General features: G+C 47.6%; 1 protein-coding gene across 4 annotated transcripts in view; it reads right to left on the reverse strand.

The window, feature by feature from the left end:
• Window positions 1-13823, reverse strand: part of CUX1 (cut like homeobox 1) — a 365895-nt gene that overhangs the window by 89007 nt on the left and 263065 nt on the right. For all 4 annotated transcript variants that reach the window (XM_080682650.1, XM_080682649.1, XM_080682652.1 and 1 more), the window contains exons 9-10: window positions 13349-13397; window positions 5677-5781 (exon numbers count right to left, since the gene is read on the reverse strand). In XM_080682650.1, the coding sequence (XP_080538776.1) occupies window positions 5677-5781; window positions 13349-13397 (154 nt within the window). The remainder of the gene's footprint in view (window positions 1-5676; window positions 5782-13348; window positions 13398-13823) is intronic.

Below are 13823 nucleotides of genomic sequence, written 5' to 3' on the forward strand. Positions count from 1 at the left end.
CCTCCTGCACACCCCCCACTGGGGACGTGCCTGCAACCAAGGTACATGCCCTTGACCGGAATCGAACCTGGGACCTTTCAGCCCGCAGGCTGACGCTCTATCCACTGAGCCAAACCGGTTTTGGCCAATGTAGTACGTTTTCAAAGTAATGATGGCTCCTGAATGATTCTGGAAGCTTTTCTGCAGGGTGGATATACTTTGGGGCATGGCAACGGGAATGGGGAGGATAAATCTGTATGTGACAGCAGAGACTCAGGGCAGCTCACACTGCAGTGTAGAATGAATGCCATCATCCTCGCTGTCATCTGCTGCATGTCCCTGACTAGGGATTGAACCTGCAACCTGGGCATATTGAGACAGTGCTCTAACCAACTGAGATACCAGGCCTGGGCTCACTTCACTCCTTGATCTTGCCTATACTGGGGTAGAAAACAGCAGCTGCGCCCTAGCCTGTTTGGCTCAGTGGATAGTGTCGGCCCGTGGACCGAAGGGTCCCAGGTTCGATTCCGATCAAGGGCACATACCTCAGTTGAAGGCTCCTCCCCGGCCAGGGCCCTGGTCAGGGCTTGTGCAGGAGGCAACCAATCGATGTGTTTCTCTCACATCAATATTTCTCTGTCTTTCCTGCTCTCTAAAAAAAAAAAAAAAAAAAAAAAAAAAAAAAAAAAAAATCAGTGGAAAAATATCCTCGGGTGAGGATTAAAAAAAGAAGAAAAACAAAAAGAAAACGGCAGTTGCAGCCCAGTTGGCAGGGACAGCCATGCCACTCTATGCATGATGTGCTTGTTACGGGGTTTTCACATTTGGGGACAGCAAGTCACCCAGGGAAATAATTTTGCACATCTCCCTCCTGGGAAACTAAGGCCCTTACCATTTAAGAATGTAAAGTTTTATGTGCAAAGAAATGATTCTTTCCTGTTTCTTTGATTTGTATAATATCAATTGGAAATTAAAAAATAAAAACAAAACTCTCCTCTACCACAGAGTTAGGGGAGTACCATCCTTGATCACACTGGGCAGATCAAGGTCAGGGGCCTAAGACAAGTCCTCTGGCAGTGCCAGGGGTTAGCATCTAGAACAGTGAAAGAAGCATGCGGAGGTGAACCCCAACAGTGGGAAAGGGCTGGTGGATCTCATCAGAAGAGGGGCTCCATTCCAGAGTAGATACCACAGGTGGGCACAGAGGTTGGAAAGGACACGAAGCTGGCACAAGGAGGGACTGATGCTGAGAGGCCAGCTCAGAAAAGGGCATGTTGGTGATTCTGCCTGGGAGAATCAGCAGGTGCCAGAGCTGCCTGGACTGGTGAGGGAAATGAGTGGCACAATGGCAGTGACATTCAGGGAGGTTGGTCTCAGGGTGGGTAGAATGAACCATGTTATCTAATTTAACTTATTTATCAATTTTCCAACCTGAGGGATGCCAGCATAAAAACTGTTTCAAGTGCTCTTAGGGGAAGAGTCTGTAAAACAAGCCTAAAGGTGATCTGGGCTTTTCAGCAGGCAAGCAAGTTACTATATCAGGGGCAAGTGGTTCAAACAATACAGGGTGGGCAAAAATAGGTTTATAGTTGTGAATATATGAAACACAGAGTTTATACTTATATTATTATTTTCTATATGAACAACTGTAGACCTACTTTTGCCACACCCTGTACATGTAAAAACGGCAGCTCTCGGTGTTGAACCTGGGCCCAGGATGGGAACCTGGCATAGGCAGTCCCAGAGGACCATCTGCTAAACTCCTGAGGCCCAGTGTGGCCTGGCCACAAGCTGACTGTGTGAACTAACTCAGGAACCTGGGCCACAGATTCCTCATTTATAACATAGCAAAAACCATTGTGCCTTGCATAAACTAAATGAGATGAGGTGATATACCCCAAAGCAGTAAAGCCTTGGAAATCAGATAGAAAAGATCACCCTACTCCAAGCCCAAATGTGGCTCACTCTCCTCCCACACACTAGGAACATCCTTATTGTCTCACTGTGAAGACACACGGGAAACTAAGAAAGAAATTAACAAGGTCGCAGGAAATGATCCACAGGCTGCAGGTGGAGGAGAGGCCTGCGCCTGGATGACAAAGCTGGGGCCTCTCAGTCTGAGGACATAGCTAGAAAGGAAGTTGTATGACAGGGTGAACAGGGGCTGAGAGGAAGGGTGCCTTTACAGCTGCAGAGAGGTTGGTGCCAGGCGGCTTGGATGCTGCTGAGATAATTACTGAGAGGATTTGAGGAGGCCCAGGACCATAGGTTCCCTTGTGTCCATACAGGCCTCTAACCAGCTGCACCTGAACCACTTGGGGGCTTTAGAAAACATATGGGTTCTGGGCCTCACCCTGGAAACCATGGTTCAGAGGGTCTGGAGTAGGGCCTGGGACTCCCTGGTGATTCTGGTAGGGTTTGGGGTCAGAACCCTGGCTTGGACTGTAGCCTCTAAAGGAAGTGTGACAAGAGGCCCCTGTGGGCACCAGAGTGAGGTCATGAGAGTCTGTCCCAGCAGAGATAGTCCCATGACCCCAGGCTTCCAAGGCCTGTGAGGGCCCCTACATTCCTCATGGGGGCTGGGTCTCAGGAGTGGAAGGCACTGATGGCTCAGGAGCCAGGAGAGGATATATGGGAATGCTCTGTAGAGTCTAAGAACATTATAAAAAAAGGAAGGGCTTAAGATGATGATAGTGTGTGTGTGTGTGTGTGTGTGTGTGTGTGTGTGTGTGTGTGTGGTATTTCCAAAGGGAAAACTAACAAGAAAACAGAAGTTACTGACGCAGTAGTCCATTTAATTTTGTCCCTTTGAACCCATTCGCCTCCTCTCTCCCAACCTGCTTGTGTGAAATATCACAAGTTGTGCAATGGTCTAGTGAGTCCTCCTACTGAGATTAGAACATCGAGGTTGAAATAAGCTAGATAATCATCTTTTATCCTGCAGCCATTTTCATATTAAACATGAATGAGATGCAGGAGTGCTACTTAATTGAGGAAAACCGAATTGTGAAATGATGGTGCACCTAGGACCCTAGCCTGTGAGACAGATCCTTGGAGTCGAGGCTGATCGTAGCTCTATTTGCTCCAGTGGGAAAGATGAGAGAAGGGGAACCTCAGCTGCTTCTTTCTCACTGCCACCTCCATTCCTGCCAACGTCAAGCGGCTGAGGTAGGCTGGGTCTATGCAGTGTGTGCACCTGATAGACTCACCTGGGAGACAGACAGGTATACTTCCTAATATTATGGTTTGTTTAGGTTTAAGAAAGTGAACAAATAATATTTGTCTTGTAACTACCTGACAAAGGACCTGCAAGTATACTATTTCATTTAATGCACATGAAGGGGTACTGGATGTGGGGAAAAGAGTAGATTTTGGAGGACAAACTTATGATCAAATGCCAGTTAGATCATTTTCTAGCTGTGTGACGTCTGGCAAATTACTTAACTCCTCTGAGCCTCTCAGTTCCCTTCCCTGTGGTATGAGGATACTAAAACCTGCCTTGAAAGACCCGGTGTCATGAGGTAGCAATGAAGCAACTGCACAAAGCCCCAGCAGGGCCCCTCACGCAGAGCAGGCACTCTGAGTGGTAGCTCACCTTCCAAAACTGGCAATTCCAGTACGACACCCAGCAGATCGGTTTGGGCCTTTGCTAGATCTATAGAGTCTACTGTTTCTCTTCTGAGTCCTGCCAGCCAAGCCCAACAGACATTCCCCTGCTGGCCCAGTTTCCGGTGCTTGCTCCCTGGCTGGCTGAGCTGACTGTGGGAATGCACACCCGAGGGAGCCTGGCAGGGCCGCTCCTGGAAGACTGAACCTGTGCCATGTAAACACTGCACTTAGCCGATGATGAAGTGTTTAAGCACCCCTAGGATCCACAACTTACTCTACCTGCAAAAACATTCATTCCCTTCTGAAATGTTTTGGTTGCTACAGTCCAGGATAGTGCCAGAAATGCTTTCAATCAAGGCACTGAGCTCAGGAGCCCTGTGTGGACACATTGGGACGGACGGCTTTCTCCTGAGGACCAGCATTCACCATGCAGGCCAGGAGAAGCCACACTGACTCCGTCTTCGAGGGCTTCCTCACTGTGACACTGGGGCCAGTCCACGTAAACTTGGAGGAGGGGATGTTAACAAGCCAAGGGCCATTTCAGGTAAAATTAGAAACAGAATCCATGAAGCATGAAGGATGTAATGGTCCCTAAATTGGAGAACTTTACTCCATACCCTGAGATACTTAAATCATGTTTTATTGAATGTTAATGTAAAGAAAGAAAAAAAATCCATTCTAAAAAGAGGTCCTGAACTAAAACTCTGCTTTAGACTCATTCCTGAGGAATAATTTAAAAGTCCTAGTCTAAGGTGGCAGAAGCTCCCCCACCCTTGAATCCTGGCGTGGCCACTGGGTCCGCGCACTCTGGAGCTGGGGCTTATATTCATGGAGCTTCCATTTCCTCACCTCCATAAAGAAATAACAAAACCCCACTTACGGGGTAGGTGGAATAATGGCTGTCAAACTGACTTGTGCCCAACTGACACATGCTCACTACAATAGCAAGCCTTCCTGATTCGATCATGCTCTCGGGAAGAGCCTGGCTTGCTCTCCCAGTGCCCACTATGGGCCCACACACAGCAAGGGCTCTGTAACTCTGTGTTAAGGAAAAGGACACCTGTGAGTGCAGTTCACTCATCATAGGCTGTCAGAGCTGAAGGTACCTCAGGATCACTTATTCCTCACTCTACACACAGGAACTCTGAGGGATAGGAAGTTTAACTCCCCGGAGTTGTACAAAAAGTGACAGAACTGAGCTTCAAAACCAGGGCTCCTGAATCACAGATAATGATGCCAACCACATAAAAGCAATTGCTAAGGTTTCCGAGGACTTATTATGTGCCAGTGTGCTTTGCTCAGATTTCTGAAACCCTTGTAAAAACCCATTTTACGGATGATGAAATTGAGACTCAGGGAGGTTAAATGACTTGCACAAAGTCACAGAGGTGGGGTCTGAGCCCAGGGGCGTAGCTCCCATATCCAGGTCTTTACTAGATGCTGCTCCATATAACTGCTCAGCACTGAAGGAAAGAGTCTGGAATCTGATAGCTGTAAGCCGCCTCGATCAAGCTGGGAAAGTTCCAGTTAAGAGAAATTTTTATCAATATTAGAAAAACCAAGAGGTGAAAGCACTGGGATGAGTGCCGTACTCTTCCTGAATGCCTACACTTCAGGCAAGATTTGGGGGATTTGACTCAGAGTGGGTGTTACCTTATTATCTCCTTGGCTTTCCCAGCTCATCATGAAATTTTTCTCACTCTGGAAGGACACACTCAGGAGAAGACCAAACCGCCAATTTTCCTGTATAATTTTGGCAAAGCTCCAGTTTCAGATCTCCACCCATCTGCCAGCCGCCACCCCACAAGCCTAGCTGGGAAAACGTTCCCTTTGGTGATGGGATCTGTCTCCACCTCCATGCTGGGCGGGCGTCACGCTGACCACAGAGCATCGACGCAGAATCAGCAAAACTTCCTTCGACTCTATAACAAGTTCCATCCCCAAATTGTTAAAAGCATTCCCCACCAAGGCAGCAGTATTGCTTAAAACAGTCCAAAAAAGGGACGTTAAAAAGCAAAGGAAGAAAGCAGCTGTAACAGAAGTACAGATGCCAGGCAGACAGAGTCCCCACAGGGCCCAGCTACCCACCACGTCCGGCGCCTTCTGGATCTGCGAGGCCAGCTGGAGAGAGTGGTTGGCTGACGAGAGCTGCTCTCTTAAGGTCTCCGCCTCTCTCTGAGCCACCTCTGCCCTCTGAAGGAAATGAAAAGGGTGAGAAGAGAAAGTACATTCAGTTTAACAACTGACAATTATTACAAGAACATTCATCAATTCATGCCTGACTGACTATAATTGATTTTCCTAAACACTCAACCTAATAAATGCTAGAAAAAAACATAGAATGTGATGGATTTTTATTTTAAACAGTACAAGGAAGAAATAATTGAGCGATTATGACAGTAATTTAACGCTAGGAGCAAGGAATCCCCTGCTGATAGTAATGCTCCGGCCCACTGAATTTCCCAGACTGAATAAATACAAGAGGAAATGGAGTCTTTTGATTCAATTTCTTTCTCTTCTCATAGACCAAGAAGATTTTATTGCAGGATTACTCCTGGGAGTAATTCTCATGGGTAAACAGTGAATTAAAGACACTCTGGCCATTCTCTTCCTAAAAACATGCACAATGTTGTGGTTGTTTTCCTTCGGCAAGTATTTCCATAAATGTACAGGGTGTAAATGCCACTTCTTTTGTGAGGGCCAGGCTTATTTCAACACATTTAACCCTTCACCTGACAAAGTTTTCTAATGCCGATGCTGCCATTCCAGCCAGCAAGCCAATTTGGGGCCAGAGGCAGGAGGGTGGCCCAGGCTCACTGGGGGTGGGGAGGAACAGAGCTGACTACAGGAAGGAGGTTCAAAGAGAAATGAGTCAACACTTCTATCATTTGCATGTAATTCCCAGCCAAGGAAATCAATGCCACTGGATAGCCAATCAGGATTTCCCACTGAATAGCAAGAATAGGTCACCCTGGTGTCCGCCACGGGAGAGGGCACTGTGGTGCAGTGGGCAGAGGTTGGGCATTTGGGGAGAGAGGGACCAGGGACAGTTACCTAACTAAGCTTCCACCTTCCCACCTCCAAAATGGAAACGCCGCCACGCTCTCAGAGACCTCGCAAGTATTAACATCTGCAGAAGTGTACGGTACACAGAGCTCATTCAGAAAGGTTTTATTAATGGGCTTGTCCTGATTTTACAATTACAATGAGATGAAACTCTAAGGTGGGTGAGAAACGGTAGCTAATTCACATTGGACACGCAGGCTGAGAAATACCATGCTCATTCTTTCTACCAGACTTACATTCTGCTAATAGAAAAGATTAACGAGAAAAGCCTGGCTGAGCAGGGCTATTTCATGTGTTTTCTCATTTTGTGGTGTGACGTTATGTGTCTACTAATTGCTAAGAAAGACTGAAAAAGAGAAACAAGAAGTTAGCCTGCCCCAGTACTCGCTGATCAATCTTGCTATATAAGAACAGGCCGGCAGCTTTATCCCATCATGTGACGGCAGCACAAATCTATCTGTTCTGCCTACAGACAAATTAGGATATTCCCAAGAGCAGTTACTTCTGCCAGGGTGGTGCTGGTGGCCGCCTGCCCTGCTTCTCCAGGAACTCTTGGAATTGCATTCAATCTAATTCACACAGTGCCTGGTCTGTCTGTGCTCAGGAGTCGCCTCCCTCCCTCTCTGCTCCAGAGCCTCTAGAAGCCCCCACCAGGAAAGGCAGCAATGTGACCATGTGGCGAAGATGGCAAGGTGGTTTCTAGTTCATGCTAACTGCAGGAAAGTCTTTTCAGTGAGAAAGATTTCCCCAAGGTCATATCTAAATGTGCCACTCCAAGTTTCTTCTGATAAACATGTCCTATTACGGAAAGTTTACTCTTTGCTTTCTAGTTAGCTAAACTTGGGCATAATGTCTCCATGACTTTGCCAGGAATAAGGTGCATTTTGACACAGTTCTAGTCTCTTTGCCTAGGAAAACTATTTCTTAGCCTGGTGGAGGAGGTGTTCTGGTAGCAGCGAGGCGGCAGCACCACTGCCCACCTGCCTGGCAACGCTGGCTCCGGAACCACCAGCGCTCGGCAGCCTGGGCAGGAGGTCGCCAACCAGGATCTCATGCAAGCATTTAGCTGCTCAGAGCAGAGTGCTGTCTCATCAAAGGCCAGTGGCTCACAGAACAGGGATCTAGCTGTTAATGATTTCACCCTCGGTTTACATAATTTCTCCAGAGCTGCTGTACTTTATTCCGTTTCCAAGTTCATGTACAGAGTGGCTCTGTGATCTTTCCATGACGGTCACAGCCACTAATCACATTTGGCTTGGGGCCTGGTTACTCCACTGCAGCTTTGTGATTGTTTAGGATATATATTATTTATTTAGGCTTTATACCTTGAGTACATAAAAAAACAAAACAACAACAAAAATGAACTGAGGTGGTTTGTGCAGCCAAACATGGACAAAGCTGAGCAATTGAAAATAAAACAGGACTGAGAGCAGCTGAGAGAGGGAGATTCAATAGTTGTAAATTTAGTCCCATCTTTGGCACCTGAGGCAGAAAGGGGTACTATGCTGGGTCAGCACCGTGGTGCCACTTGTTTCTGGGGTCTCCCATCTTCCCAATGTCCACAGACCTATCAGATAAAGTCTGGTTGTTTCTAGAACTGGAATCAATGGCAGGAGATGGAAAACTTCGGTGCTGTTTTCTGATCTGGAACCCTAGACACAGAGATGTGGCTGCTATGAGACAGACACTCCATTCTGTTTCCACTGGTGGGGTCCCTCCTCCCCTGTCTCTCCAGAGGCAGAGTCTGGGGACCAATGCCAGGGCTCCCACAGGCAACTGGCAACAGCCCTGGGTGTGATTTAGTAGCCACCTCATGATAAGAATAGCGCCTTGCCTGAGCTGCTCTCCCGGGAGATTTCGCTTGCTGGCTCTTGCTTACTTTCTTTACTTTTCTGAGAAGTGAGAGTAAATGCTGGAAGTAAAAGAGGAGCTAGAGCCCTGAGGCGACCCCACTTCAGTGATTCCATTGGAGAGAGCTCAGGAAGCTCTACTGAGAAATTTATTGCCATGTGTCCCAAACTAGCCCTACACTGGCAACCAAAGTCCCCAGACAGACCTTCTGCCCATGTTTCCAGGATTCAGTGCGTATCAGTTTGGATTTCTTTCTCAGGTCAGCCAGGCTGAACACTGGAACTACACCAAGGCCACCCATGTAAATCTTACTTGTCATAGCCTGAATCACAATTTCAGGAAAGCCAGAGGAGCCAATTTCCCTATTTCCTCCTGCCCCAGGGACTCTCTCCCCAGGCCTTGAGGCCCACCTGACCTGGGCTGGAAGCCCAATTTATCATACGAAGAAACCAATGTTCCCAGGAGACCCAAGGAATGACCAAGGGTGCACACATGGCTAACTTACTGGCAAAGAGCCCAGATGAAGCCAGCACCTCCAACAGGGCCTGCTCGCAGCAGGTGCTCAAAACTATTTGTTGTATGAATGGGGGTTTGACGAGAGGGGGCTCTCTCAGAGGTGTGAATGATTACCTCAATCTATAGGTGGGGAAGCATGTGCTGGGAGACTGGGGATTTGCTCAAGGCCACATGGGTGGGAAATGGGGAGATCTGGGATTCAAACTCCCCATCAGAACACGGAAACCTTGGTCAAAGAAAATGCCACGCCTTGCACTGAGTTCTTTTTGCTCTTTGCATTTCTCTCAATCTTGACTCCTCCTCCTTAATGAAGTTAAACTGTGGTTCCCAACTGAACCACCACCTGAGGGTCTTCTGTTAGGGTAGTAGTCTCCTCCTTAACCATCAGGCAGATGGGCAGGAGGGGGAGCACTCACTGAGAGAACGTCCTCCCACCCTGCTGTGGCTGCTCTGAAAGGAGAGGCAGGTGGAGGCACAGCCAGAGAAGCCGACCCAGTCACTAGGCTCACAGACAGCGTTTCATGTGGTTGGAGAGTACACAGTTGTGGTTTCTTATTTCCTAGGAAGCCTCAAAGGTTCTGAACCTTTATTGCCACCAATTACGACAGTATTAATGCAAGTGCCTTGAAGTTTAACAAACAGGTGCAAATGAGACCGGGACCTAACTGATGGTCGGTAGTGGACCCTCTTCTACTTCTCCACACCAGACACAAAAGCACTTCAGCAATAAAATAGAGCTTCAGGTCTTAGTAGAACACTGTGACTATAAAGCTTGAGCAAAAATAACGTTATATGTCAATGAACTAGTAAACTGCTCCTCCTGGGGGTTTCCCCTGATGGGGATAGGAAAGGCGGCTGAACCAGATGTCTGGCTGTGCCCATGCTGGTGTGTGGCCCTCTGTAGACCTCCTCCTGCCTAGCCTACCTCCACTCAGCTCCACTGGGACCGCCGCACTTCAGGCCCATGTCTTCTCTGCCCTGACCTATCACAACAGCTGCTTACTGCTCCCCTGGCTTCTGGTCTTTCTACTCCCATTCATTCTCCAATGTATAGCCAGAGTGATCCTTCTAGGATTCATCTGATATCTTACTTCCACCCATGATTCTGCACTGCTTTCAGGATGAGGTCCTCCACACACCTGGCTGGATCCCTTGCTATAGGCCCATTCTCCCTCTCTGAACCTCTGGTTCTGGCTTATGGAATGGCCTAAACACCCAGAGCTCATCATGTCCCTCCTCGCCTGCCTGTATGTGTCCTCATGCCTCCTTGCAGAGTTTTTCTCCTTGTGAGTCGTTCTTGTCTACCCATTGAGCCACCTAGTTCAATCCCTCTGTCCATTCATACTCTGTCTGATGGCCCATCTCATATTCTCAGTGACGGTTGGCCAGCATTGGCCTGCACAATTCTGGTGACAGGGAGCTCACTCCCTTCCACCAGCCTCTGAACTCAGCCATTAAACAGCCACACCCCTTCTCCTGGCCAGCCCTGAGAAGCTACAAGGACACAACTTACCATGTCCCCAGACTAGGCCTTTCCCTGTGTAATCTTTCAGCATCCCACATTCCTGAAATTATTCCTCTGGAGCTTGGTGTTGAGTCCCTCTGTTGTCTCTGCTCCCCAAAGATCAGGAATATCCCCAAACCTCCTAGTGTCTTTTGTGTTAGGGTCCCTTCCCTGTCCTGGCCACAGAGGGGACTCTGAATGAACTCCATGCACCTGCTTTCCTTACAGTGTGATTTCCAGGATAAATTCTTATTCCCTGGGGATGAACTAATTGTTGCAGGTGGTGTAGAATCACCACCTCCTTCATTCTAGAAACTATTTCTATTAATGTAGCCTGAGGCTGCAATGATTTCTTCTGGAAGCCACATCAGGTTAGTAACTCACCCTGAGTTGTTGGTTAGAGCTCTCCTATGCCTCTCCCCACCCCACCATGCTAGGATTTCCCCAGAACAGGCTTTATAATTCTCCCACCAAACCTGTGCTTCTTTAGCAACTATAGGATGAATCTTTATGTAAACACCTACTTCTGACCCAGGCATTTTACCTTTAATCTTCAAAACAATCTTGCAAAGCAAGTACTAGTTAGCATTCCCTCCTCCCCTTCCTCTCACTTAAAAATTTCTTAAAATTTTAATTATGGTAAAATACAGATAACATGAAATTTACCATCGTAACCATTGTTAAGCATATAGTTTAGTATGTTAAGCACATTTACACTGTTGGGCAACCAATCCCCATTACCTTTTCATCTTCCCAAACTGAAACTCTGTACCCATTAAACAACTCCCCATCCTGTTCCCCCAGTGCCTGGCACCCACTACCCTAAACTCTATGAATGTGACTACTTCAGGGACTTCATGTAAGTGGGATCATAGTGTTTGTCTTTTTATGACTTTTTAGAATAATGTCCTCAAAGTTCATATTTTTTCTTTAAAAAAAAAAAGAAGAGAAATGCAAGTCATAGCTAAGAGACTTGTTTGAGGCTACACAGGCAGGAAGTACTGAGTTGGGAAATGAACCAAGTGTCCCTTTGGAGGTGGCACCCTTCTCTCTATTGCCCTGCCTGCTGTCTTCTAGGACTGAGACTTACCCGGGTGGCATCAGCCCTTTGAGAATTGCATCAACTTGGCCAAACTTCTGTAGTACCTGGGGACTGCCTCAGAGACTGCATTTGACATTCACAGAATATGGTTATCTGCTGCACAAATCAGAGCTTACCCCAAAGTGCCATCAAAAGAGGAGGCACCCCCAGACTGGGGAGAGTGGATGGGTGGGAATTTGAGAAACGCAAATGGCAATCCTGTGACAGAGAAGGTGAACCTTCCAGTAACTACTTTTGAGTTAAGGTCTCTGCAAAGGTGAGTGGTGCTGAGTGAAAACAGAGACCCAAAGTCGATTAGCTTCGTAAGTAAAGGTAAATAAATACTTAAGCACTTTTGGGAGGTGAAGCAGAAGCAGTGCTTTTACAGGAGCTGTGTGAATGGGTGCACTTGGGAAACAAGACCATTTGAAAGAAAGGCAAAGGGGGCCCTTGTTCTATGGCCTGTTCCCTAGTGTGCTGGTGAAGAGTACAGGCTCCAGGCCTGGCTCTGCAATGAGCAGCCACTGACCTCGGTTTTCTCATCTGTAAAATGGGGATCATAACAGCACTGATCTTAGTGGGCTGCAGTGAGGTTTAAGTGACTCCGTTCATGTGAGGTGCTTAGAACAGAGCCAGGCAACGTAGCACAGAATAAGTTACTCAGGAATTGGCAGCTCTTTCTACTATTACCAGGATAACTACATGTAATAACGCTATCTCAGGCGCTTCATTCCACGCATCTCTACTGAGCGCCTTCTATGGGCCAGGCCCAAGGTCCTCAGTGGTGATTCTGGGGATACAATACAGAACCCACAAAGTTTTCCTTTAAGAAAGAAGAAATTCACACATCCTGGGATTATTCTTATGCATAAAATGACCTTCACATTTTAATCACAGTTAAGGATGATTTTATTGGTCTGAGTAAGCAATGCCAGCCAAGGGGCGGGCACCCTGTGGAACTTGCGGACGGTGGGGAACAGCGACCACAGACCCAGAAAGGACTTTCACCCTGTGGGGGCTGTGCTTGCTGGCCATGGAGGCACAGCACTATGCTTTCCTGTGCTGCAGCTGCCCAGCTGTCCAACTGAGTGTGGAGGGAGGCCATGGCCTCTGCAGTCTAGGGCTGAGAAATAACATGGCTTTGACTATTTCTCCCCACAAATAGAGAATATAAATGGGGAGAGCCCTTTCTTTCCAAAGCAGCAGCACCATTTGCTGAGTAAAAATATTTTATTGTTCTACGGAGTCCTCAGAGAAGGAAGGGGTTCTACAGATGGCCAAATTCTCCAGGCAGCTAAGCATTTAGAGCCACCCAATATGTATGCCTATTTTGTGCCAGACACTGTTGAGGACTTCCTGAAAGGCACCTGTGCCAACTAAGTACCAGCCAAAAGGGGGCTGACCGCTGAAGGCTCTCTCCAGACAAGCAGCTTCACCCAGCGGAGGGGAGTGATAAGGACTTCTCTGCAGCACAATGGCTGCCACACGGACAGAGGCGGGTATGAGCCACTTCCCAGTGGACCATCACCAACCAGGGGGTGTCTGGGATGCTTGGGTCACATCAAAGACTTTGCCTGTGACTTTTCATGCATTTCTATGACATCAGGAAAAGTGTTAAGATTGATAGCTGTATGTAAAAAAATACAAGAATAACTGGCTTCTAACTTAGAGAGAAGCATCTTCCATGACGACAAATAGCTATGCTAATATGATTTTATCCCTGAAGCCATCAAGCATCCTACCTGGTTTGCTCTTTCAAGGTCCGTCATGATCATTTCAATTTCATCGGCCCTAGGGGATGAGAGGAAGAGAGCGTGTTAGTTAGTAGCCAGCCAGGCTCCGGGGTGCCCACAGCTCTGGACTTGGCAGAATTACTTTTAGGTACACATTCCAGGCAGAGACCCCAGTGTAGGGGGAGAGAGTAGCCATGCAGTCCTGTGATTGGGCACTGCTGCTCACTGGGAGGAGGTGGGCCTGCCCTTGAGGTGCTCCTGGTCTTGTCAGGGAGAGAACCATAAAAAGATAAAGTACAGTGTCCTGCCAAAAGATTGAATAGAACTCTGAACAGAGTAGTCTGGAAAAACAAGAAATGAATTCTCCTTGGGAGAGGGAATCTGAAAAGGCTTCGGAGGAGGTCAAATGTGAACTGGGTTTTGCAGGATGAGTAGAAGTTTGCTAGGACTGAGAGAACCACGAGAAGTGGAGGGAAGGATAGGA

This window comes from Plecotus auritus (assembly GCF_963455305.1).
Source record: "Plecotus auritus genome assembly, chromosome: 7".
NCBI classification, from domain to species: Eukaryota; Metazoa; Chordata; class Mammalia; order Chiroptera; family Vespertilionidae; genus Plecotus; species Plecotus auritus.